General features: G+C 53.9%; 1 protein-coding gene across 1 annotated transcript; it reads left to right on the forward strand.

The window, feature by feature from the left end:
* OSBP (oxysterol binding protein) lies at positions 1–25852 on the forward strand. The gene is made up of 14 exons (XM_075928499.1): positions 1–456; positions 11836–12044; positions 15142–15392; positions 17359–17557; positions 18754–18856; positions 19117–19171; positions 19610–19741; positions 19952–20197; positions 20414–20534; positions 22455–22558; positions 22755–22850; positions 23365–23537; positions 23826–24046; positions 24137–25852. The coding sequence occupies exons 1-14, from the start codon at positions 131–133 to the stop codon at positions 24277–24279; spliced, it is 2379 nt and encodes a 792-aa protein (XP_075784614.1). The 5' UTR covers positions 1–130; the 3' UTR covers positions 24280–25852.

Here is a 25852-nt window from a genome sequence, read left to right on the forward strand (position 1 = left end):
CGGCGCCGCCGCCAATGGGCAGCGCGCGGGGGGTGTGGCGGGTGACGGCGCCGCGCACAGAGGCAGGAGGGGGCAGGGCGCTTGGGCTCCAGGCGGCGGCGGCGCGACGAGCTCCCGGACGCGGCGCGAGATGTCGGAGCTGCGGGCGGCGGGGCCCGCGCCGGGCCCAGCGGCGGCAGCGCCCGGACCCTCGGCCCCAGCCGCGGGAGGCGGCGGCAGCGGCAGCAGCAGCAGCAACTCCGGGCCCGGCCAGGCGACCCCGCTCCCCTCGCCGGCGCCGGGCGGGTGCCCCGTCGGAGCGGGCCCGGGCCCGGGCGGGGTGACAAGCGCTTCCGGGTCGAGCAGCTCCGCTTCCGGGTCGGCCCGCGAGGGCTGGCTCTTCAAATGGACCAATTACATCAAGGGGTATCAGCGGCGCTGGTTCGTGCTGAGCAACGGGCTGCTGAGCTACTACAGGTGAGGCCCCGCCCCCCGGACAGGCCCCGCCCCTTCTGGCTGTTGACCCAGCGCAGGGCAGGCCCCGCCCACCGAGACCTTGACCCAGACCCTGTCCCCAGGGGCAGTAGGGTCCCCAGCTGCTCCCCCCCCCCCATTGAGTCCCTCACCACAGAGCCATCCCCCCAACTACTACAGGGCATGGCACCCACCCTGCTGGGGGGCTGCTTCCCATGGGGGCCCAAGGCTGGGGAGAGTCCACCCTGCAGCTGTGAGAGAGCCGGGCCCTTCCCTGGCTCTGGGGTGTCATTGGGTACTTCCCTCTTGCTCTCTAACCCTGTCCTTGCCTAGAGCCCCCTGGGAAGAACCCAAGCACGAGGCTGCTCAGCTCCTCTCCTTACATCAACAAGCTTATACGGAGAGTGGTTACTTCCCCGCAGGGGGAAGGCTCCTCTTCTGCCCCTCATCCCCAAGGAAGGATGTTCACGTAGTTAAAGGACTTGTCCGGGTCATTCGATTCCCTGCCTTGCCGCAGACTCCATGTGTGACCTTGCGGAAGCCAGGTGCTCTGGGCATCATCTGTAAGGTGCATATAATGTTACCCTGCCTCACAAGGATGTGGAGAAGGTGGACCAGATAAGTACTGAGACCAACAAGCTCCTTCAGGTACTGGAGTGTCTGCCCCCATAAGGGACAAAGATTGAAAATCTCTAGCCTCTAGGGAAAAAGAGAGAACTATTTCCTTATCTCCTGAGTAGTGGCTTCTCAGGTGCTACAGATACCTTCCTCTAGGAACGGACACCATTCGTGTCCTCCTCACCTTTGCAGTGAACTCTTCAGTTACAGGTACTGGTGTCCACCCCCACACAGAGAGAGTTCCAAGAGCCACGCTTGTTGTAAATATAAGAGATCTTCCCATACAGCAAAATCTCAACAGAGAGATAATGCCTAATTTAGCGGGAGTTCAAAGGAAGGTGATGAAAATGATCAAAAACTTGGATAACTCTTACAAGAAAAGAGATTGAAAAGATCGGGATTGGTACTTTAGAGAGAAGATCAACAAGAGAGGTCATAGTAAAAGTAATGACAGGTTTTGAGACGAGAACTTCTGTTTTTCCTACCTCTTAACCCTAAAACATTGACAGGCGATGATTTTTTTCACTGATAGCCTATGGAATTCGCTCAGGAATAATCTCTAGCTATTGGGACTAGAGGAGGCCTAAAGTAGGAGACAGATTATCTCTTTCCTGCCATTGCAGGGTTCTTGCTTCTTCCTGTATACTGACCACTGTCTAAGACAGAGTACAGGGCTAGATGGACTTTGGGCCTTGTCCAGTCTGGCAGTCCCTATTCTTACCCATCAGAGCAGTGGGCTCTTCAGCTACTGGCGGTACATTACCCCTCTAGCTTTATAACAAATCTCATCAAATGGATCCTGTTCTAGGAGAGACCATCTCAGCTCTGTCCCTTGGTAGCTATGGGATTGTCAGCTCACGCTGGCACTGGAAAACCTCCTTGAGGCTCCTGTGTGGGAGATCTATTCCCCTTTTACCCAAGGCAAAGAGTTTCTAGCTAATAGATACACCTGAACATCTGAGATGACCCACCTCCTGAGCATCCAAAGGGGGAGACACCCATCCAGATCAGTAGGTCCCTTAACTACTACAAACACAAGAGCAACAAGAGACCCAAACAGAGTAGCAGACTCCTCACCAACTATAGATAGTTGAGCATGGGAGCTACCATCCCTTCAAAGGGGGAGGACAAACCTTCCATATCCCCTTAGGCTGCTGGTTACAAGGTATGGGAGCCACCAGAGCCACTCCCTCCACTAATTCCCTGGACTGCCACCTCCCCCCTCCAAACCAGAACAACAGGTTGCTGAGCTATTCTAGCTACAAGCAGAAGTGTTGCCGTCTGAATAGAGCACTGGACTGGGACTCAGCAGACCTGAGTTCTGTTCCCAGCTCTGATACGGCTTGCTAGGTCACCTTTGGCAAGTCGCTCCCCTCTTCGTTTCTCCATCTGTAAAATGTGGGCAATGATACTTTGAGATCTTCTGGTGAAATTGCTGGATAAGGTCTCAGCCCTCTCCCAGGGGGAGATTCCCTCCTCCCCCCCAAAATCAGTGGGCTTCTGAGTTGCTAAAGGTACCACAGCAAGAAAAGTGTCTTTCATCCTGGGTACGTTTTGTTTCATGAAAAGTAATGAACATGCAAACTGCTGGGATGCCTAGGTACAGACATACCTGCCCAAACACCTACTACCTAGAAATCTCCTATCTCCGTGCTTAGATATTGGCATAGAGAGTATGTTTATTAAGCTTGCAGATGATACCAAGCTGGGAGGGGTTGTAAGTGCTTTGGAGGATAGGATCAGGGAAGGAACAATCAGTTTCACACATACAGAATGGGAAGCGACTGTCTAGGAAGGAGCACAGGGGCAGAAAGGGATGTAGGGGTCATAGTGGACCACAAGCTAAATATGAGTCAATAGTGTGACACTGTTGCAAAAAAAGCAAACATGATTCTGGGATTTATTAACAGGAGTGTTGTAAGGAAAACACAAGCAGTGATTATTCTGCTCTATTCTGTGCTGATTAGGCCTCAACTGGAGTACAGATAGTCCACGACTTATGAACAAGTTACGTACCTAACTCAGGTCGTAACTTGATCTGTTTGTAAGTCGTACCCCATTCATTTAAATGGGACCACACTGTTTGTAAGCGCTGCTCCCGTTCGTAACTCAGGGACTGGCTTAATGGGAGGTTGGTCGTAAGGACAAACAGTGGTTAGTCGATGCATTCGTAACTCGGGGACCACCTGTATTGTGTCCAGTTCTGGGCACCACGTCTCAAGAAAGTTGTAGAGAAATTGGAGAGGGTCCAGAGAAGAGCAACAAAAATGATTAAAGTCTAGAAAACATGACTGATGAGGGAAGACTGAAAGAACTGGGCTTGTTTAGTTTAGAAAAGAAAAGACTGAGAGGGGAACAGCTTTCAAGTACCTAAAAGGGTGTTACAGGATAGAGGGAGAAAAATTGTTCTCCTTGTCTTCTGACGATCAGTCAAGAAACAATGGGCTTAAATTGCATCAAGGGGTGTTTAGGTTGAATATTAGTAAAAACTTCCTAACTGGTTAAACACTGGACTAAATTGCCTAGAGAGGTTGTAAAATCTCCATAATTGGAAATATTTAAAAGCAGTTTAGACAGACCTCTATCAGGGATGATCTAGATAGTGCTTGGTCCTGCCATGAGGGAAGGGGACTGGACTTGATGACCTTTTGAGGTCCCTTCCAGTTCTAGTGTTCTATGAGTGCTTCCTTCCAACCCCCGCCCCTCCTCAGTGTCCCAGCCAGGGCTACTGAGATATAGGAATGTTAGCAGCTAGATGTTGCTTATCAGTTAATGGTCCCGGTTAACTGCAGCACCTTTCTCCCCCGCCTCCCTCCCATGTGTTCTGTGTTTAAAACTCAGACCTGCAGGCTGGCTCAGTCCCAGCCTGCAGGTCCAAGTTATAAATGAAGAGCATGCAGGGGAGCCACCTGCCAACTCATGCTGCTGCCTCTGATACAGAGGCAGTAGCGCGGAGTAGCAGGTGGGACCTGGTCTGTGTGAGGAGCCAGTTTAAAAATCAGCTCCTGTGCTGCTGCCTCTGGGGGGTTGGGAGTGCACTGGCTGCTAGCCCCGCCCCGGGGGAGTTGATCATTTTAGTAACTGTGTTATTGCTAAGAATGGTTGCGGCTACATGATTACTAAATAAACTATTTCTAACATCCCTACTGAGATACTAGTAAAGTTACAGGCCTGCCCTGCCCCTCATCTGAACTGGGCTTGCTGGACAAAAGCTTCCTTAGTCGTTACAGAGACTGGGGTTCCCCCTTGCTAAGAGTCATCCCCCTTTTCTTCACTGAGTTACCGCCGAGGCCAGAATTTCACCTCATTCCATTCTGTCCCTTTCTTGGCACAAGCCTTCTGCTGCCACTGACTCCTCTAAACTCTCCTTCTTTCTCACTTGGAAATTACCTGTAGGTACCGAGACCTTCTCTTCCTGATGTTCCCTCTGAAGCCCAGCAGGCCAACCAGGAAGGAGCAGGGAGGGCAACTCCTTTGTTCCTTTGGTGGTTGGCTGGTGCGTGACAGGAAACAGCCAGGTCTCTGAGTGTAGGTGCTCACCCAGCTCCACTCTGCAGTTTGCCTGGCAGAGTAATCATTTATGTTCCCTTGTTTGGCTCAGAAGTGGGCATCCTGAGCCGCTGGAGACCCCCCTGCTGCCAGCCCATAATTCCTCTTCTCCAAACTGGCACCTTGTGTCATTACCTACACTGAGTTGTGCACACTGAACTCTGAGTAGCGCTGGCAGCAGCTAACCCTAAGCCCTTTGCGGTCCATCGTACCCTGGCTTGCATGCCCTAGGTTCACACCCTACCCAGAATCAGAGTACGTGACCAGCGCTTGCAGGGCGATCAGTCCCTAAAACATCTTCTGAGTTCCTCTGCCCTTCAGGGACCAATCTAAATCTTAAGCAAAATGTTTCTTGTTGTAAGCGTGTAGATCCGTGAGATGTAAGCTCAGGGGATGTGTGATCAGTCTAGCCTGGCAGTGCCTTGCGCTGGGAGAGAAGTGGCAACTTCCCTGTCATGCCTAGTTTGGGTGAATGGGGCACCAGGGGCCTTGCCTGCACAGCCAGAAGGGCCACGTGTACCTCTAGCCTCCCGCCCCTCACATTTCTGGATAGTGCAGGTATTTTGGGGCTCTGAGGCAGCTGCAGCCTGCTCCGTGTGTAAAAGTGCTGCTCAGACTATGCTCCTGGGTGGTAAAGTGCCACACTGTGGTGGATGGGTTCCATGCTCCAGGCCTCCCATGGGGCTGGGGTGGAATTGAGCACTGTTCTCCTCTACCAGGGCGAGCATGCTAGAGCCTTCCATAAAAATCCACAGAAATATTTTGCTGGCGCCATCTGTCCTGAAGGATCACAAAGAGGTGTTTAGTCTGCTTTCAAATGTCGCTTGTTGGAATTGGCCAACACGCCCAGGTGAGGGTGGGGAGTGCGATAAGACTTTAATCACCACGGCCTCCGCTTACATCAGCACCTGGTACAGCCTGGTATCCACCACCACACTGGGGCATTGAGTCACTCCCACTTCCGACGGCCTTCTTTCCTGAATTGCTTGCAGTCCTGCTTATAGTGCTGTGCGGACATCTTCCATCCAGCCTGGCTTGGCTTGCTTAGCTTTGGGCAGCCTGGAAGTAATTTCATTGCTGTCCCCAAGGTAAATACCTGCAGGTAGCGCAACCCCCGTGCACACCCTTCCTGTAGCTGATATCTGAGTCCCAGACCCTGTATAAGGGTTAAAAGCTTTACCAGAGGCCTGGATTGAAGCAAGGGGTAGTTCCTCTTGCCAAGCTGAGCCCTCCCCCCATGCTTTATGGGGGCTTCTTCATCTCTGCCTCTGGCAAGTAGATGTCTGACAAGCTTGAAGAGGTGACCTCTAGGTCAGTGGAAGAATTCTTCTATTAGCCTAGCTGCATGTACCTTGGGGGTTAGGTTAGGTCGACCTAACTACAGCCCTGAAACTTTTCACAGCCCCGAGCAACGTAGCTTGATCCGTATCATATTTAGGTGTAGACCCATCTGCTGCTTTACTCCCTTCTGCCTTCGGATCCTCCTGAGGGCTTGCGGCAAGGTCTGCGTCTGCTCCTATTTTCCCCAGCAGCTGAAGAGAAGCTAGTCCAGCCTGACACTTGAGATGTAGGTTCAAATCCTGGCTCTGCCACAGACTCCCTGTGTGACCTTAGTGTAATGGAGGCACAGAGGCACTGCCCAGCTTCTCTGGGATTGGACGTTAGACTCAGGTGCTCTGATGGTGATGTAAAAGCAAGTAGCTGAGAGAGATTCTTGAGACTTTCACTGTGGGCCAGAGGGCTCTGAATAGCAGCTGTGAAACTGACCAGCGTGGTGTTAATGTCACCATGCTGAAAAAAGCCCTGAGTAGACACATGGCATCTTCAGGAAGGCAGCCCTGCATTTGGTCATGTTTTGAGGATTTTCCTCCCAACCTTAAGGGCTAGAAACATTTAATATGCAAATGAAAGCTTAAATCTGCAGATGGTGGTGATTTATTCTCCCCCTTCCTTGAGCCCAGACCTGTGGCATCTCAGGAAAGCCATGGGCAAGTATCTGCATGGGACAACTCCTGCACTATCTTGAATCTGAACTGCTTAAAGTGACAACGCAGAGGAAGGGCAGCTGGACTGAGTATGGGGTAGGGTGGCTGCTTGTTAACTGTTCTCCTGTGGCTTGCCCTGTATTATTCATAGAGTAACTAGAACCTGGAGGGTAAGAATAGCTGGCAACACAAGCTTATGTTACATAGCTAGGGCTGTGGGAGGGGAGAATGCACAGTTCCCCTCCCCCAGGCTCCTTCTCCTATGCTCTCGAGAAAAGACTTCCTGGGTTTAGGGAATACTTTGGAAAAGTGACAACCCCGTGAGATAAAGCACTTTCATGTCATAGTTTTCTCTCCCCTCCACTCCTCCCTACATTAGCTTCCTTGGTATGCCAGCCTCAAGCTGGCAAGGCCAGGGAGAAGGTCTGGGTGTGTGCCAGCCCCTGGCTGCCTAGGTATTGCTTGGTTATGCAGGCAGGGATATGGCCCTGCGTTGAACCGCAGCAATACAGTGGGAACTTCGAACTCATTCTAAGCTGGGGCGGGGGAGGGAAAGGTTGCAGCTTGAATAACTAGATTGACTGGTGAAAAGCTCACGTGATTCTCAGGGCAGGAAGGCTGGATACCTGCCAGAAGAGATGTCCGTCTGCTGGCTCAGCCTGTCTGTGCAGAGGGAGAGAGCCTTTGACCTTTAAAGGGGGGGAGAAGGGAGACCCAGCCTTCCAGACATGCAAATTGTGCCATGGTATTTGGGGGCCTTTCTCTTCCCATCGCTGGGAATTGCCCAATCAGTGAGATCAAAGGGCAGAATCCAGCAGGGACATCTCCCCTGACCTGCTCTGGAATTTCCTGCTGGGTGGTGGTGGTTCTGTGTGTGAACACGTGCTCTGCTCTATGCATTGCTGGGCATGCTGACAGCAGAGTGACGTGGCTCGCCAGAGAATTCACCAGTCCGCTTGGTTAATATTTCCTTTGGAGGCAGAAGGCTGTTGGCATGAACTCTGAAGCCAAGTCTGCCTGGGGCTTAACACCCCCGAAAGCCTGCCAGTCTGGCCAACTCTCAGCAGCAAACATAAAATCCCCAGCCATCTGGCCTGCCTAGTGTGCTGCTGGCCGGTGGGGCTAAATTACCAGGCGGTTCTGTGAAGTTCAAGATGTTGCCCTATTAATAGAAATGCCTCCCAGTGTAGAGATCACATGTGCATAGGAAAGCCTCCCTATACAGACCTTAAAAGGGGATCGGCCTGACCCATTAATAGAACAAACTGGGAGCCACTGCCAATGAGAGGCGGGAGAGAAATGCCTCTGCAGCTTGCCATGTGGCAGTGAAAGCTGGCAGGGGGAAAACCTGGCAAGTGATGCCCTTGTGGCAAACAGCTCAGATCAGAATAAGCCACCAGCATATGGAGTACCAGACATTCCACAACCACCCCACTGGCTGATGCTGGGGTGATGTTAAGGTCTCAAAAGCCCCACCTCTCCTTCCTTGGCTCGAGTTCTGTATGGGAAAGAGGATGGGATGCTGCGGGAACAGGTGGACTCTGATATGATGCCAGCTACATTGAGGTCACTGACCTGTGGTCCAGCTCACCCACATCCTGTCTGCCAACAGTGGCTGGCCCCAGATGCTTCAAATGGGGTGAACGGAATAGGGCAATTATCAAATGATCTGTGCTGTTGTCCAGCTGCTAGCCGTCGGAGGGCTTAGGACACTAACGCCATGGAGTTGTGTCCTTGATTGCCTTGTTTGGTAGCCATTGATAGACCTGTCCTCCTGGAACCTACCTAAGTCTTCTCTGAACTGGCTTATTTATACTTTTGGCCTTCACTGCATCCCTGGCAATGAGTTCCATAGGCTGACTCTGTTGTGTGTAGCACTTCCTTGTGTTCCTTGTGTTTGTTTTAAACCTGCTGCCTCTTAATCTGTAGCATGACCCCTGGTGGTTGTGTTTTGTGGCGGGATATATAACACTTTCTTCTTCATTCCTCTACACCAATCATGATTTTTAGACCTCTATCATATTCCTCCTTAATAGTGTCTCATCTGAAGAAGTGGGCTGTGCCCACGAAAGCTCATGATGCCATCTACGTTTTGTTAGTCTTTAAAGTGCTACCAGACTACTTGTTGTTTTTTAAGTTTATCTTCTAATCTGAACAGCTGTGGTCTCTTTAATCTCTGCTCCTCTGCAAGCTGTTCTAGACCCTTGAATTGGCCTTTTATTGGCCTTCTCTGTACTTTTGCCAATTCTAATATGCCTTTTTTGAGATGATGTGATCAGCTCATCAACTTCCAAAAATAGTCAAGATTTGGACAAACTGTGGAACTATATAGGGACATGATATTTTCTGTCCTATTAGCGAGCCCTTTCCTAATGATTCTTTACATTGTTCCTTTTTTTGTGCTAGTGCACATTGAGCAGATGAATTCAGAGAGCTATCCACAGAAACAAGATCTTTCTGAAGTGTTAACGGCTAATCTAGGGGCCATCATTTTGTTTGTATAGTAGATTGCTTTCCGGTGTGCATTACTCTAGCAATATTGAATTTCATCTGCCATTTTATTACCCACTCACCCAGTTTTGTAAGAGCCCTTTGTAACTCTTTACAGTCAACTTTGTACTTAACCATCTTGAATTGAATTTTTTATCACTGCAAACTTTGCTGCTTCCTGTTTACCCCTTTTCGCCAGGTCATTTATGAATGTGTTGAACAGGTCTGGTCCCAGTACAAATCCCTGAGAGCATCTGCTATTTACCACTCTCCAATGTGAAAACTGACTATTTATCCCTACCCTTTGCTACCTATCTTGTACGCAGTTAGTGATCCACGAGAGGGCCTTCTCTCACGGCGTCCTCAGCTTAAGATGCTTTCATGAGGGATTTTATTAGTGGTTTTCTGAAAATCCAAATACATTGTGTCTGCTGGATCACCCTTAACCACATGTTTGTTTGACCCAGGTCAAAGAATTGCAACAGCCAGGCATGATTTCGTGATAAGCCATGTTGACTCTGACCCAATAGATCATGCTCATCTGCTAGGGATGTAACCGGTTAACCAGTTAATTGATAAGTATCATCCTTATCAGTTAACTGGCAACCTTAGGTGGAAGGACTGCTCTGGCCACAGCTGGGGCCCAATTAAGTGGTTAACTGATTAAGCAGGATTTCACATCCCTGTCATCTATAATCTGATCATCTTGATTTTGATCATTTGAACAAATGTACCTGGCACTGAGGTTTGGCTTATGCATGTGTAATTGCCATGATCACCTCTGGAGCCTTTATACAAATCTGTGTTCTGTTAAATCAGCCAGATGCCTGGAGCAGAACTAAGTGATAGCTTACCTACCACAATTAGCAGTTCTGCAGTTTCATATTTGAGCATCTTCAGAACTCTTGGGTAAATCCCATTGGGTGCTGGTGACTTATTACTGTTTACCTGATCAGTTTGTTCCAAAACTGCTGTGCCAATAGAGGAAATCTGTGACTGTTCCTCCGATTTGTCACTGAGAAAGAATGACACGGGTGTGGGACTCTCCCTTACATACTGTGCAGTGAAGATTGATGCAAAGAATTCACTTAGTTTCTCTGCTACAGCCTTGTCTTTTTTGAGTGCTCCTTCAGCATCTTGTTCATCCAGTGAACCCCATAGGTTGTTTGGCAGGATTCCTTCTTCCGATGGACTTCTTGGGGTCTCTCGCTAATTGTTCTTTACATTCTTTGTTTAGCCAGCCTAATTACACTTTTACACTTGACTTGCTAGAGTTCTTTTCTATTTTCCTCAGTAGGGTTTGACTTCCAATTTTTAAAAAGATGTCCTGTTATCTCTAGCTACCTCTTTTACTATTGTGTAGCCATGGTGGTGGCTTTATTATGGTCCTCCATTGTTTTTGCTGCTTGGGTTATACCTATAGTTTGAGCCTCTATTATGGTGTTTTTAAAATTCCCATGCAGCTTGCAGGCATTTTGCTCTGGTACCTGATCCTTTTCCGTTCTGTTTTTGTGTAGCTTTCCTTTTTTTGAAGTTAAATATTACTGTGGCTTGCTTCTTTGTTACTTCCCCCCTACAAGGATGTTCAATTTAATGTCATGGTTGCTATTAGTGAGTGGTTCAGGTAATGTTCACCTGTAGAATCAAATCCTATGCTCCGTTTAAAACTAAATCAAGAATTGCCTCCCTCGTTGTGGATTCCAGGAGCAGCTGCTCCAAGAAGTGGTCCTTTATGGTGTCCAGAATCTTTATCTCCACACCCCATCCTGAGGTGACATGTACCCAGTCAATATGGGAATAGTTGAAATACCCCATTATTATTGCTGAAACAAAAGACAGGACTATGCAGCACTCTAAAGACTAACAAGATGGTTTATTAGGTGATGAGCTTTTGTGGGCCAGACCCACTTCCTCAGATCAAATTGTGGAAGAAAATTGGCACGACCATATATACCAAAGGGATACAATAATTAAAAAAAAATTAAAAAATGAACACACATAAAATTGACATCAGATTTTAAAACGGGGGAGGGGGAGGTAGTGTCTGTAAGATAATGATATTAGGGGTGATAATTGGGGAAGCTATCTTTGTAATGGCTAAGGTAGTTAGCATCTTTGTTAAATTTGACACTTTACGAATGGGCCTTAACAAAGATGCTAATTACCTTAGCCATTTTTTTTTAAAAATTATTGTATCCCTTTGGTATATATGGTCGTGCCAATTTTCTTCCACAATTTGATCTGAGGAAGTGGGTCTGGCCCATAAAAGCTCATCACCTAATAAACCATCTTGTTAGTCTTTAAAGTGCTGCATAGTCCTGTCTTTTGTTTCAGCAAGACCAGACTAACACGGCTACATCTCTATTACCATTATTATTGGGTTTTCTGTTCTTACAGCGTCTTTAGTTTCCTTGAGCATTTCATAAGCACTGTCGCCATCCTGGTCATAGGGTCAGTAATTTAGTCTTACTGCTAAACATTTATTAATCAAGCCAGGACTTTCTAGCCATAAAAATTCTATGGAATTGTTTTTCATGTAGGATTTTCACTAGGTCAGCTTTCTTTCTTTCACATACAGTGCCTGACCTCTCAGCTTTCCGCCAGCCCTTAATTTAAAAACTTCTCTGCCACCATCTTAATTTGACATGCCTGTAATTTGGTTCTGTGATGCTCCTCTCGGCCTTGACCTGGGTTACTCATTCTTTGCTCTGCTTCCCAACCTTCTCCACCATCATTGCAGATCGAAAGCAGAGATGCGTCACACCTGTCGTGGGACTATTAACCTCGCCACAGCCAACATCACTGTGGAGGACTCTTGTAACTTCATCATCTCCAACGGCGGGGCACAGACGTACCATTTGAAGGCCAGCTCTGAGGTGGAGCGGCAGCGCTGGGTCACTGCTCTGGAGCTGGCCAAAGCCAAGGCTGTCAAGATGCTGGCTGAATCGGGTAAGGGTGCCATGCGTGGCTTTTCTGAGGGAGCTCTGTGGAAGAGGAGGGAGGGGCCTAGTGGTGGCCGGTGCAGAGAAATGAGCATAAATACTGAATTCCCTTCTTCTTAGGCAGGGGCTTGGAGGCCCGTGATGGAGTTCTGGGTGTCAGGAGAGGAGATCGAAGCCTCCTCAGTGATTGTATCTCCCCACTCCTGAGGTTCTCTGCTCCGCGCTCTTTGGAGCTGCAGATGATGACTGAAAACAGCACTGAGCACTTCGTCCCCCCCGATACCCATCTCCTTCCCACCCCAGGGATGTGATGTGCGCCCTGGGTCTGAGTACAGCCGTACTCATTGCCCTGTTGGGATTCTTGGCATCTTCTGTTCTATCTCCTCCAGGCAAGGACCACGTGTTTTCAGCCTTGCCTGGCACAGAGCCCATGATTCTCCAGTCGCTGCTTAGTGCCCACTGACTCGCGTGCCTGAAGCTCCATGGCAGCATGTGGCCCGGGGGCTTGTAGCCTTCCAGTTTGCTTTAGCATAAGGGACAGATGGACTTTGCCATTAGGCCATTCCATCTCTGGTAGGGATGTAAAGGGTTAACCGGTTACCTTACCAGCATGCTTACTGGGTAACCAGTTAACTGGCGGGGGGCTACTCCAGGTCTGCCCTCCACCTGCAGTGCGGTGGGCTACGCCTGCCTAGCTGAAGCAGCCCGTGGTGCAGTGGGCCCAGTCAGGCTGGAACAGCCCCCCACTCACATCCTGCTGCATTCGGGGGGTTGCTTCAGCCCGGCCAAGCCCATCGCACCACACAGCAGGATCACAGTTAACCGGGATTTTACATCCCTAATCTCTGGTAGATCTGTAGCTCCAAAACTACATCTTTGTCTGCCTGTCTATCACAGATCTGCCTGGCTCGCCACCCTGCGTCTAAGCTGCTGTGTTCAGCCACAAGAAGCTTTTAAGGCCATTTTTCCCTGTGCACTGATTTAGTTAGCTCCAATGACTTTTATTTCCCATGGGAGATAGGGGGGAATCTGACGGTGCCTCAGCCACTGCCTCACCCTGTCTGGAGCTGTGGCACGATCGTGCATAAAGATCTGTTCCTGCAGTCGTACAAGGTCTCTCCCTGCTCAGGCAGCTGCTGTTTGCAGTGTTCAGGACAGTGAAGTGGATGCCAGTGGTGGGTGTCCAGCTGTCCCCGGGCACTGAATTTTGTGTTTGATGGTCTGAGTTCTTGGCCCCTGCTTAGAAATTAGTGCTAAGCTTGTTGGTTTTCTAGCTTCACTATTGGGAGTGAAATTGGTCTGTGTGTTTCACTAAGCAATACTTAGGTCCTATGTGAATGTTCCCCAATGAGCTCTGAACCTCTTTAATAGTGTCAGCTGGTACGCCCTTTAATACACACTCTGGCTGCTGTAGGAGTGGCAGCTGTCAGTGCTGTACCATGTAATACGGAACAAATGATACCCGAGGTCTGGAAAAATGAAAGGGCATTTGTCAGGTTTGAGGCAGGGGAAGAACATCCCAGGATTTTTAGGCCTCTTCCAGATTAGCCACTGTGGACATGGCAAGTGATTAGCTGTACCTGGGTGGGGCAGCGTACAGCTGCCAGTGCAATGGGGCATCGTTCCTGAGTGGTGTCTTTGGGAGCAACCCCAGTAAAATCATTTAATGTAACTCTGCATTTTCCCTGCTTGGAATTTCTGGACCTTGGGTGGTGTTCCTCTAGTGGATCCACTAAAAGGTCAGCAGTCGTATCTTTATTGACTCTGACAGTGCTAAGACCTGACTCTTTCTGCCATCTCTAACTCTGAATTTCAAGATTCAGGGCTCTGGTTTTCCTGGACTGTCCCTGCATTCTAATATATGCCTTTGTGTGGGCTCTCTTGCTTTTTACCACACACCTCCTGAGCCAGGAATCCCAGCCACATGGTCCGATCAGATCTTTCCCTTAAATTTTCCTGGCTTGATCTGTTCTGATAGTAACTTGGCTTAGACGTCTTGGAGATCCTTATGCAGTGAATAGCCCTGTCATCCTGGGTTTTGAATAATCACTTCAGATTTGGTTTTGAAACAGATGGGAACAGAAAAAATAGCCTGTCTGGAGTAAAAGTCCCCTCCCTCCATCCTTAACTGCAGTCCATGCCCCTTCTCAGCTCCTGGGAAGCAAGGTGAGCTTCATGCCGGGGCCTGGTCAGCAGACGTGTGCTGTTAGGCCAAGGAAGAAGGCTCACAAGTCTCTTGTCTGGTAAAGCTCTTCCCCTCTCAGGGCTGCTGGGATGTTGCCTGGGTGGAAAAGGCAGCGCTTGACCCGCTCCGAGCATAGACCCAGGAGCTGAGACACATGGGTGTCCGGCGCAGAGCATGGGTGTGGTCATTCTTGCCAAGTGACCAGGCTGCTGTGCTGAGCACTAGCTGGAGTTTCAGTTTATGTAGATCGCAATGTGGGAACCTAGTCTCCAGCATGGGCCGCTAGCAGTGGCTCTGTAACCCGCAGCCACTCAACCTGGTGTTCTGCACCCACTAGTGGAGACAGGGCCATTGCTGGAGCGTCTGCTGACAGAGATGACTGTGTTAGCCCAGGCAGGAGAGGCTCATGCTTTAAGAACCAGAGGTCCTAGGTTTGGTCCCCACTGGCAGTGTCCAAGCCAGGAATGTAGTGGTACAGCTCCAACCCAGGCAGCCATTGGTGACAGCTGAGGGCTAGCTCAGTGGTTTGAGCATTGGCCTGCTAAACTCAGGGATTGAACTCACAACCCTGGGGGGGTATTTAGGGATCTGGGGCAAATCTGTCAGGGATGGTACTTGGTCCTGCTGTGAGGGCAGGGGGCTGGACTCAATGACCTCTCAAGATCCTTTCCAGCTCTATGAGAGAGGTATTTCTCCATATATTAGCTGTATTGGACAGGATGAAGCACCACTTTCCCTTCATATCTAGTCTGCTACCATCACTTCCTGTGACTGGGGAGCTGGTGGGGGGCAGGGCAGAATGTAGGAAGTGCTGACCTGTGTCTGAGGGACTGGGGAGGATTTGGAAACTCAGGCGTCCGGTCGGTGCTGAGCATCCCTTCCTGGCTGACTGTGACATGGCTGGCCCTTGCCTCCCCAGACGAGTCGGGTGATGAAGAGTCCGTGTCGCAGACTGACAAGACAGAGCTGCAGAACACCCTGCGCACCCTGTCCAGCAAAGTGGAGGACCTGAGCACGTGCAACGACCTGATCGCCAAGCACGGCACGGCTCTGCAGCGCTCCCTCAGCGAGCTGGAGACCCTCAAGCTGCCTGCCGAGAGCAACGAGAAGATCAAGCAGGTCAATGAGCGCGCCACGCTCTTCCGCATCACCTCCAACGCCATGATCAACGTGAGTGTGGCCCGCGGCAGGGCGGAACTGCAGGGATTGCAGGCCCCGGCAGGCACCGCTACCGAGTTGAGCGGAACTTCGCATGCTCGACCGTAGGCTGTATGGTGCTAGGAACTGTGGTCTGTGTGTGTGTGTGACACGAGAAGGCTCTGACTGTGGTCACAATGAACCCGATCTCTAGTGCACAAGGCAGACGTACTATCCTGTATCACAGTGAGTGGTCCCGGAGCACCTTAGAGACTAATGAAAATAAATAGACTCACGGGGTGTCGTCGGTAAAACCCACTTCCTCAGATGAATTGGAGTGGAAAAAACAGACCCCAAGAGAGAGAAATACCTGTCCATTGTGGGATCTGTGTTAATGAGGTTAATTCGGTGGGCTGGCTGTGACCCATACATAGTTTTTATGTGGAAATGCAGATGTTAAAGGCGGGAGACATTGGCTTTGTAAAGACATTAAGTGGTTGGTGCATTACAAAGCCAATGTCTCCCGCCTTTAACATCTGCATTTCCACATAAAAACTATGTATGGGTCACAGCCAGCCCACTTAATTAGCCTCACTAACGCGGGTCTCACAATTGACAAGTATTTCTTCTGCTGTTATGGATCTCTTGGTTTCTGTTACTTCTGCTCCAATTCAGCTGGTGAAGTGAGTTCTACCCACAAAAGCTCATGAGTCTATTTATTTTAATTAGTCTCTAAGATGCCACAGAACTACTTGTCCTATGTCCGTGGTTGCCAACCTGTGGTCTGTGGACCTCTGGTGGTCCACGATGGTACTGCAGGAAGTCTGTGGAAAGTTTAAAAATAAGGATAGGGCCCACTGTGGTGGGCCCAGTCCTTTCTTTTCTTTTTCTTTCTTTACTTTTCCTTTTCTCTCTCTCCCCCCCCCCCCCCCAGGGTGGGGGGGCGTCCATTACATTTTTAATACATTGAAAAGGGATCCATATGCTCAAAAGGTTGGGAACCACTGCTCCTGTTAAGTCAGTGCAGGCAACCTATGGGTTTTGGCATCAGAGCCTTCTGGTGGGCAGAACAGGAGCACCTGTGGCCTACACTCCCTGTTGTGGTGAATGCCCTGTGGAGACTGTCTAAGACTCGTGACCAGCCAGGTCTGAAGCAGTATAGTGGCTACTGCTACAGAGAACTAGCCACACTCAGCCAGCCACATGTGGCTAGTGAGTTGGACACCATGGGTCTAGGTCTTCCCTGGCTATGGCAATCAGCCCCTGCTGTTGTAGCAGGTTGAACTGGGTTGCCTGGAGGGCAGAGGAGGGGGTAAAAAGGTGCAAAGGGTTTGTACCCTTTTCAACCTCTGCCTACCAGGCACCTGGTTCAGCATACCGTGCTGGGGGCTGCTGGCAGCAGGACCTGGGAAGGGTGGGGATGGAGCAGGCTGCCAGGCTGAGAATGGTTCCAGCTCAGCACAGTAATTTTCTGGGAGGCTAGAGCAGATGTGGTCCAGCAATCACTTCTCTCCTGGCCATAGAGGGCTGAGGGGCATGAGGCAGTTGGGGAATCCGGCTACAGGATGTATCCCTGGTGCTGGGGGAGGTTCCCAGCATGGGCTGCTGTCGCAGAAGGGAGCCAGGCCTCTGAGGAAACTGGGAAGCCCTGCTCACTCAAATGGCTGGGCCCCCTCCATGTTGCTGCCGGCTTTCCCAGCTGCCAAGCACTTGTCAGGGACTTGCTGGCCTCAAAGCCACCACTAGTCCTCAGAACCTCGGCCCAAGGGCTCACAGGGAAATTGTTGTCGTGGGTGGGTGGCTGGGCACTTGGGCTGGGATTCCGCCAGTGGTGGGGAAATTCCCCTGTAGCTCTTGTCCACCCATTAGAGGGCAGCATTGGCTGTAGTAGGGATGAGGCATCTGGAGCCTACGGCCTCTTGCTGAACAGACCCGTGCAGGGCTCCTGGGGCCGGGTGGAGCACAGAGCTGTGGCAGTGACCTGTGCTCTTCCCCGCAGGCCTGTCGAGACTTCCTGATGCTGGCGCAGACACACAGCAAGAAGTGGCAGAAGTCCCTTCAGTACGAGCGAGACCAGCGCATCCGTCTGGAGGAGACCCTGGAGCAGCTGGCCAAGCAGCACAATCACCTGGAGAGAGCCTTCCGAGGGGCCACCGTGCTGCCAGCCCGCGCCTCCGGCAGTGGGGGCTCTGCTAAAGGTCAGAGAGCCGGGCTCCTCCGAGGCTGGCCTGGGTCTTGCTGGGTCATGCAAATCTGAAGTGCTTGGGAGCTTTTCCTCTCTGGGGTTCCCCTCTAGTGCTCCCCCCTTTTCCCTCTCCCCCAGGTGGGAAAGGCTGGGACTGGCGCACCCAGGAGCTGCTTCCACAGCCAATGCTCCCGCCCTGCTCCCTGCAGCGCCCCCTGCTGGCAGAGGTCAGGACTGGAGCAGCCAGGCGCTGCCCCCCCCAAACAGCGCTGCTGCCCCATTCCCTGCATTGCCCCGCACTAGGGAGGCTGGGGCTGGGGCTGGAATAGCCAGGAGCTCCCCCGCAGCCAGCGCTGCTACCCTGCTTTCTGTAGCGCAGGGGCGGGCAAAATATAGCCCATCCCATGGCCTAGTGGAGCCTCAAGCAGGCTCCTTCCCTGCCCCACCCTCACACACTGCTGAAAGCAGCTGGCTGCAGGGACCGTGTGCTTCTCTGAGCACCGTGAGTCAGGGGTGGAAGACGAGGCTTTGCACGCTGCTCCCGTCCCCAGCGCAATCTCGTGGCTCCCCCTGGCTGGAAACAATGTATTCAGTGTGAGCAGAATGCAATGCCACCCCTCTCCCCTGGGTTTGCAACACTCAGAAGTACAGGGTCCCCACTCTGGGCAGCATATGGGGGAATGAAGGGTAAAGAGCCTGCCTGAGGGTCTCGCTGGGCTGCTGGTCGGGAGCCACCTAGCCAGAGCCTGTACTTGGCACCCTCCCTCCCCCAATCCTCTGCTCCCTCTCCTGCACTCCTGACCCAGGTCATAACCCAAATCCTCTGCTCCTGCACCCAGATTCTGCCCACTAATTCCCTATACCAGCTCACAATCCAAATCCCTGCACTCCTGCCCCAGGTCACAGCCCCCTCCTTCACCCAAACTCCCTCCAAAACCCCACACTTCCTCTGCACCCGTCCCCTACCCCGAGCTCCCTTCTGTACCCAGCCCCCGTCCCAGCCCCCGCACCTCCATTAATATCCTGGAAGAGTGCCACCCTTGGCCACTTTCCAGATCCTTGGAGTTGTCCCCCACCCTCCACTCCCCACCCGATCAAAAATTATTGCCCACCCTTGTCATAGTGCCTCCTGCTGGGTTTTAGCTGCAAGCTCCAGGCAGATGGAGAACTGAAGTCTTGTGTATCGCCTGCCACCCTTCCCTCTTGCAGATGAGTGCGGCCCTGGGAAAGGGGACCTGAGCGACGAAGATGACGATAACGAGTTCTTCGATGCGCCAGAGATCATCACCATGCCGGACAGCATGGGCCACAAGTGAGTGATCTCAGGCACCGCTCTCCCCGCGTCTCTGCCGAGCAGGGAGAATTTCCTACGTGGATACTCACACAGATCTGCCGCTGCCTGTGAGCACCACGCTCTGCATTCCTGTGGCGAAGTGGGGTGGCTCTTGGCATGGCCTGGGTCTCTGCGCTTCCCCGCCACGTCCTGTACTGTCCCTCCGTTCCCCTGTGCGTGCCTGATTGCTTGGGGCAGGGAGGGGTGGAACGTGCTGACTTTTGTCTCTACTCCTGCAGACGTACCGGCAGCAACATCAGCGGCGCCAGCAGCGACCTCAGCCTCGACGAGCAGGTAGTTCTGTGCCTGAGGCAGGCATGGGCTTGTTGCTGATGGTCTCCTCCTCCTCCCCTCTCCCCCCCCCGCCCTACCCGCGAGAGAGAAGCTGTCTGGGGAAAGTGGGCTGGTATCCCAAGGCATTTCCCTGGGACCAGTGACTTGTTTGGCACTTTTCACTTGCTGGGTGCTATAGGCAGGCACAAAGCCAAGGCCTGACAGGCAGGGCTGGAGGTACTGGGGTGGCGGGGGGTGGAAGCTGGGTGGGAGAACTAGGCCTTGTGAGGGGAGATCTGGGGGGCTGGGTCAGGAAGGTTGACCCAGGCTGGAGGTAGAGAGGAAGACCCAAAGGGTTAGTAGCTGTAATGATCTGAGGGAGGTGAAAGGGAGAAGAGATCAGTCAGAGCCTGGAAAATCGGCTTCCCCGTGGTCATCCCAGCGTGATCTTGCCCTCAGTACAAACATCAGCCAGAGGACACTAAAAAGGAGAAGAGAACTCGGATTCCCAACAAGCCAAACTACAGCCTCAACTTGTGGAGCATCATGAAGAACTGCATTGGGAAGGAGCTCTCCAAGATTCCCATGCCGGTGAGTCCCCCAGCCTGCGGGGGGTGCTCTGGGGCCGCTTCCTAGAGAGCAGGAGGCCCTCCAGTGCTGGGAGAAACAGCGGGACCAGGGCTGCGGGATGATGAGCCCATTGATCTACGGTCGTTGGGTTCCTCGTGTCAGGGCTCCCCGAGCAGCCGAAGTCCTGGGTGAGTCTCCTGCCTGACTCCTCTCTCCTGTTCCCGTTCCCAGGTGAACTTCAACGAGCCGCTGTCCATGCTGCAGCGCCTCACCGAGGACCTGGAGTACCACGATCTGCTGGACCGAGCAGCCAAGTGCGAGAGCTCCCTGGAGCAGCTGTGCTACGTGGCTGCCTTCACAGTCTCCTCCTACTCTACCACCGTCTTCCGCACCAGCAAGCCATTCAACCCTCTCCTGGGGGAGACCTTCGAGCTGGACCGGCTGGAGGAGAACGGCTACCGCTCCCTCTGCGAGCAGGTACACAGCCTTTGCCCGAGAGGGCGAACCAGGCTGCAGGGCCCTCCGTGCGGGGGGGAGGGGGCGTTCCTTAGCGAGCTCCTCCAGCGCAATCCCCTTGCGCTCCCTCCCTCGCACCCTGCTCTAGGTCCCGCGGGCAGAGCCAGGTGCCGGAAGTGGCAAGCGGTGGCACAGGCCCCTGGGCAACGATTTCATCCTCTCCCTTCTCTCGCCCAGGTGAGCCACCACCCTCCCGCCGCCGCCCACCATGCTCACTCCAAGCACGGCTGGACGCTTCGCCAGGAGATCAAAATCACCAGCAAGTTCCGTGGCAAATACCTCTCCATCATGCCCCTCGGTGAGTCCTGGCCACCAGCCTCCCTGCTGCTAGGCACTCAGGAGGGCCCCTCGGGCCGTGGCAGCTTCCCAGCCCGCTGGGGTCAGGGTCCCATCTCGGTGCCGTGTTGTCAGCTCCCAGGGAAGGCGCATGGAAGAGTGGGGTGAAGCAGCTGCCTCCATCCCTCTGCCAGCTCTCCAGTGCATGTTCCAGGAGCTGGGGTCGGGGGGCAGAAACACTACTGAGCTGGGATTCCTGGAGCCCGTTCCACCGCCACGCTGCTGTGCAGTGATCTTTAGCCCCGCAGCTGCTGTGCCTCCATTTCCATGGTGGGAATGGCCCCAGCTGGCGAGGGGCTTGGATAGTGGATAGGGCGAAGCAGGTGCCATTGTGGCTGGGTAGCCCCTGCCCCACAACCAACGTGATGTTTCTGATAACCCCGAGTTCTTATCTAGGGCTTTTCGCCGCCCTTATCCTGAGGCACGGAGAGGGGCTGTCAGTTGTCTAAGGTCACCCAGCCGGCGGGGGGCTCAGCTGGGAGCAGAACCTGGGGGTCCTGACTCAGCCCTGTCCACTAGGCGGCGCTGTTTCTTTGCCAGTGGAAAGTAGGGTGCCTAGCATGGGTCTGAGGGAGTTCTCATCAACTGGCTGGTGTCTCCAGACGGGTGGGTGGGGTGGGGGGGTTAGACGTACAGTCGGGTGTCTGGAAATGTTACAAGCTGCTGGGAAATAGGTGTCTGCTGTGTTGCTGGAGGTCTTGCTAAATCAGACCAGCTCTGGGACCTGTCCTTCCTGGAATCGCTTACTCAGCACCCGCCTCTGTCCAGAGACCACGTGCACTGCAGCAGCAAATACCCACCCTGGGCTGACGCCCCTGAAACACACAAGTGCCACTTCATGAACATAGGAAAACCAGTGCCCCAGCAGTGTTACAGTTCCTGCAGGAACAGCCCCCCCCCCCCACCACCACCTCTACCGGCCTGCTGAGAGAGGCCAGGGCTGGAGTAGCCGGAGCGCCCCTCATCCTGCACCCCTACCCTGCTGGCTGGGGCTGGGGAAGCTGGGAGCCCCCACCCCGCACTCCTACCATACTCCCTGCAGTGCCCCCTGCTGGCAGGGGCTGGAGTAGCTGGAAGCTCCCCCAGTCAGCACCCCACCCCACTCCCTGCAGGGTGAACTTGCATTTTGGTGTCCTGTAGGCATGGTGCCTGGCTCCCCTGCATTCCCCTCCCGCAGCCCTAAACCCTCCATTCCCTTCACTCCCAATCTCCACCCTACTTCCTGTACCCTAACCCCTCTGCTGTGCCACCTTTTCCCGCCGTCTCTCCTGTGCTCCCAGCCCCTGCCCCCTTTGCCGCAACCCTGCGTGCCTCTCCTGCACAGTTGGGAAACTGACCTGGATGCACGTGGCAGCTGGCCTTGCTGCTCCCACTCCCACTGCTTCTTCTCTGCCCTGCACACCCCAGGGGGCTGTGAGCAGGGAGGGAGGAGCAACATCAAGCACCCTGCATGTAGGTCACTTTATCTGCACGGGGAGAGCAGCAACTCCTGGTGCCTCCCAGCACAGCCCTGGTGGGGGAAGTGACCTGGCTGCAGGGAGCCCTGGTGTGTGTTTTGGGGGGGGGAGTGATGAGCAGGCTGTCTCTTTAAGAAAGCACTGAGGGGCTGGGCCCTGAAGGCTTGTTCAGACACAAGTAGTTGCTGCGAGACCCAAGGAGGCAGCAGCATGCACAGATTCCCGTGTCCCATGACCCCAGTGCACGGGGGGCTGGGTATGCAGGAGAGGGTCCCTGACATCAGGCATCCCTCGTGCTGCCCCAGGAGCTGGGAACAGCCAGTCTAGCCCCTTTTTCAGGGCTTCTGCAGCAGGGGTGGGTGCAGTTTGTCCCATCCCAGCACGGGGGAGCCTGCTAACGGCTGCTCCAAACCCCATGCCTCTAGGTACCATCCACTGCATCTTCCACTCCTCCGGCAATCACTACACCTGGAAGAAAGTAACGACCACGGTGCACAACATCATCGTGGGCAAGCTGTGGATAGACCAGGTAAGCAGGCAGGTCGGGAATGAATTCATGGGGCAGCCGTGGGAGGCGGGACTCCTGCATTCTGACCCCTGCTGTGTGACTCGGGCTAGCCACTGAGCGGCAGTGCCTCAGTTTCCCCATCGCTAATGGGGTGGGACTTGGAAGGTGCTTTGTGAGTGCTGCTCTGCCCAGCTCATCCAGCCCTTTCTCCCCCCAGTCCGGCGAGATTGAAATCATCAATCACAAGACAGGCGACAGGTGCAATCTCAAGTTCGTTCCTTACAGCTACTTCTCCAGGGACGTGGCCAGGAAGGTGAGGGGGGGCTCGTGGCTTATTTCCCTCCCATCCCAACAGGGTGCAGGGCAGAAGAGGTGCTAGGGGAGAGGAGAGCCAGGTGCTGTGGGGCAGAGGGGGGGAAAACAGGATGGGAAAGGACCTGTGTAAATTGCTGCCTCATGGCAGGTGAGAGAGACACGCCTGTTGTGTGACATGGCAGCCACCTCTGGGGAGGGGCCTGCCCAATTGGTGCTTATTACTGGTGTTGGAGGTCAGCTCCAATCCCAATGTGCTGGGATAACCGGCCTGGGTAGTCTGGGGAATTCGTGGTGGGAGCAGTGGATTAGTGGGCCTGGGGGGAGGAATCGGGTGAACCCCTGAGCAGAAAGATGGGTTAATGGGAGAGCGGGGAGGAATATGGTGAATTTCTGGCTGCTTCTTTCGGCTCCTGGGAGCAGCTCTAGAGGCTCCCGTGAGAGCTCCTCTCTCCCTCTGCTCCTGGGCTGGCTGGCTGCACCCGGAGCCCCACCGTGTTCTTCCCTCCCGGCAGGTGACGGGGGAGGTGACAGACCCCTCGGGAAAAGTGCACTTTGTCCTGCTGGGCACCTGGGACGAGAAGATGGACTGCTTCAAGGTGCTGCCAGGCGGCGGGGAGAACGGCGCGGAGGGAAGGCAGCGAGCCGAGGAGAGCCAGGTCCTACTGTGGAAAAGGAACCCCCTCCCGTGAGTGAGGACCACTGGGCTTAGGGGCGCGGCTGGATCCTCGGTGGGGGGCGAGATGGTCCAGCATAGGCCCAGTGCCCTGCCGGGCTGTCTGAGACAGGTGCCAGCCCACACCTTGCCAGTCTGTCCCCCGGAGGGGCTATGGCGCTCCCCCCTGCTTGCGGCCACTTCTCCTTTGCCAGGAGCGCAGAGATCAGGGATTCCTGAGGGGCATGGAGGGAGGATCCTGTGGTGGCAGGATCTCCCGAGGCCCTGCCCCCTCTCACCCTGCCCCATCCCTTGGCACAGGAAGAACGCTGAGAACATGTACTACTTCTCCGAGCTGGCGCTGACGCTCAACGCCCCCGAGAGCGGCACCGCACCCACCGACAGCCGGCTGCGGCCCGACCAGAGGCTGATGGAGAACGGGCGCTGGGATGAGGCCAATGCCGAGAAGCAGCGGCTGGAGGAGAAGCAGCGCATCTCCCGCAAGAAGCGCGAGGCCGAGGCCGTGAAGGCCACGGAGGACGGTAAGGAGGCTGGCTCCTGGCTCCCTCTTCCCTCCAGGGGAGGCTGGTGTTTGACACCTCCCCGCCAACCAATCTTCCTTCCTCCTCCAGGCACTCCCTATGACCCCTACAAGGCACTGTGGTTTGAGCGGAAGAAGGACCCCGTCACTAAGGAGCTGGCACACGTGTACCGGGGCGGCTACTGGGAGAGCAAAGAGAAGCAGGACTGGAGCTCGTGCCCGGACATTTTCTGAGCGGGAAGTGGCAGGACCCAGCAGCAGGAGAAGGAAAGAGGATGGAGGTTGAAGGGAGCAGCCGATCATGTGACTTCCTTGCCTAGCACTTTCCTCGAGTGTCTGTCTGTCTTAACCAATCGCTCCGTTCCAAATCAGTCACCCTAAGCAGAAGCTGGAGGTGGTGATTGGCTGGGTTGCCTCAGCTGATTGACACTGGCGATGACGTCTAGCTCCCCAGGCTGGCGCTGTGTGTCCTGGATGGCCGTCCCCCCCAGCCCTTTCACAGCCCTGTCCAGCTCAGTCCAACCCCACCATGAGCCTAGGGGAGGGAAGAGCCCTGGAGCTGTAAAGAAAGGACTGGCCCTTGTTCGCCCCCTTAGACGGGGACGCGTACACAGTGGGGCTGTGGGTCAGAATTGAACTCTCCCCAGTGTCCTTCCCCGGGGAGGGGGGGGGGGAATCCTGTATTTCAGTAGGGAGGGGCCCGTCTTCCCCCCCCCTTAGGTGGGAGCGAGGGGTGCACCTGGGGCTGGAAGAATGCTGCTGGGGGCAATGCAGAGCCCGAGCCCCCCTTCCACATCCCGGTGTGGGGGCTGTGACTGCCCTTGCTCTCGGAGAGCCCTCCTTTCTGGGGCAGTGTCTGCTGGCCTTGCTGTCGGGTGTCGGAGAGGGCCATGGGTAGTGAGCCCACCCCCTCTGGCCTCCCCTCCTCTCCTGCCGAGGGCACCCACTGTCTTCCCTCGCCACGTGCACTCTGGAAGGGGGAGAGCTGCGGTGGGGGCAGAGCAGCCCTGGGGCCGAGCAAGCGTCTGTTATATAGCTGTATATTATATATATGTAGAGAGAGCTAATATTTTGTTTGATTTCTGCCCCCTCCCTCTCCCCAGCTGGGTCCCGTTTTTATAACACCCCCCTCCCCCCCCACACACACACAGCTCCATGGAGCTCCCGCCCAGCCCCTCAGGCACAGCGCTGGCCACGGGGAGAGGAGGGGCTGGGGCCTACAACCACAGGTGGCTTTGGGCTAGCACCTTGCCTATACCCCCCCCCCCCCCCCAGGCTAGCATCGCCCTGCTCCACTTGGCCTCTCCCCTCCACGTTAGTCACCTGCCCCTAGAGGCCTGGACACAGCCGGAGCTGTTGCTTGAGGTGCTGCCCTGGCCTGAGAGGAAGCAGGCCAGCCCCAAAACCAGGGGCTGCCTCCCTGCAGCCTGGGCCCTGGCTGAGAATCACACACTGAGGTGCCTTCCTTGTACGTTTCATTCTGGATTCTTTTCTCCCCTCCATGACTCCAGCGCCTCTGCCACCAGAGAGGGGCAGCAGTTGTGCTGCCTGGGCCTCGCCTGCTGGCTGGCTGGGGCAGGTCCCCTCTCGCCAGTTGGGTGAGATGAGGCCAAGCCCAGTGCTAGCCGATCCCCTGCGTGTTCAGGCAGGAGAAGGCCCAGGAGGGGCAGGGGCCCTGGATTCCTGGGGAAGGGACCCCGGTAGGTTTAAAAAAAAATCAAATCCCTCCACTTCTATTTTTGGGTTTTTTGCCTTATTGTTTTTTTTTTTTCCAAGAAAACAACTAAATTAAAAAAACCTGAAAGCC

The sequence above is a fragment of the Pelodiscus sinensis genome, chromosome 4 (assembly GCF_049634645.1).
Source record: "Pelodiscus sinensis isolate JC-2024 chromosome 4, ASM4963464v1, whole genome shotgun sequence".
In the NCBI taxonomy this organism is placed as follows: Eukaryota; Metazoa; Chordata; order Testudines; family Trionychidae; genus Pelodiscus; species Pelodiscus sinensis.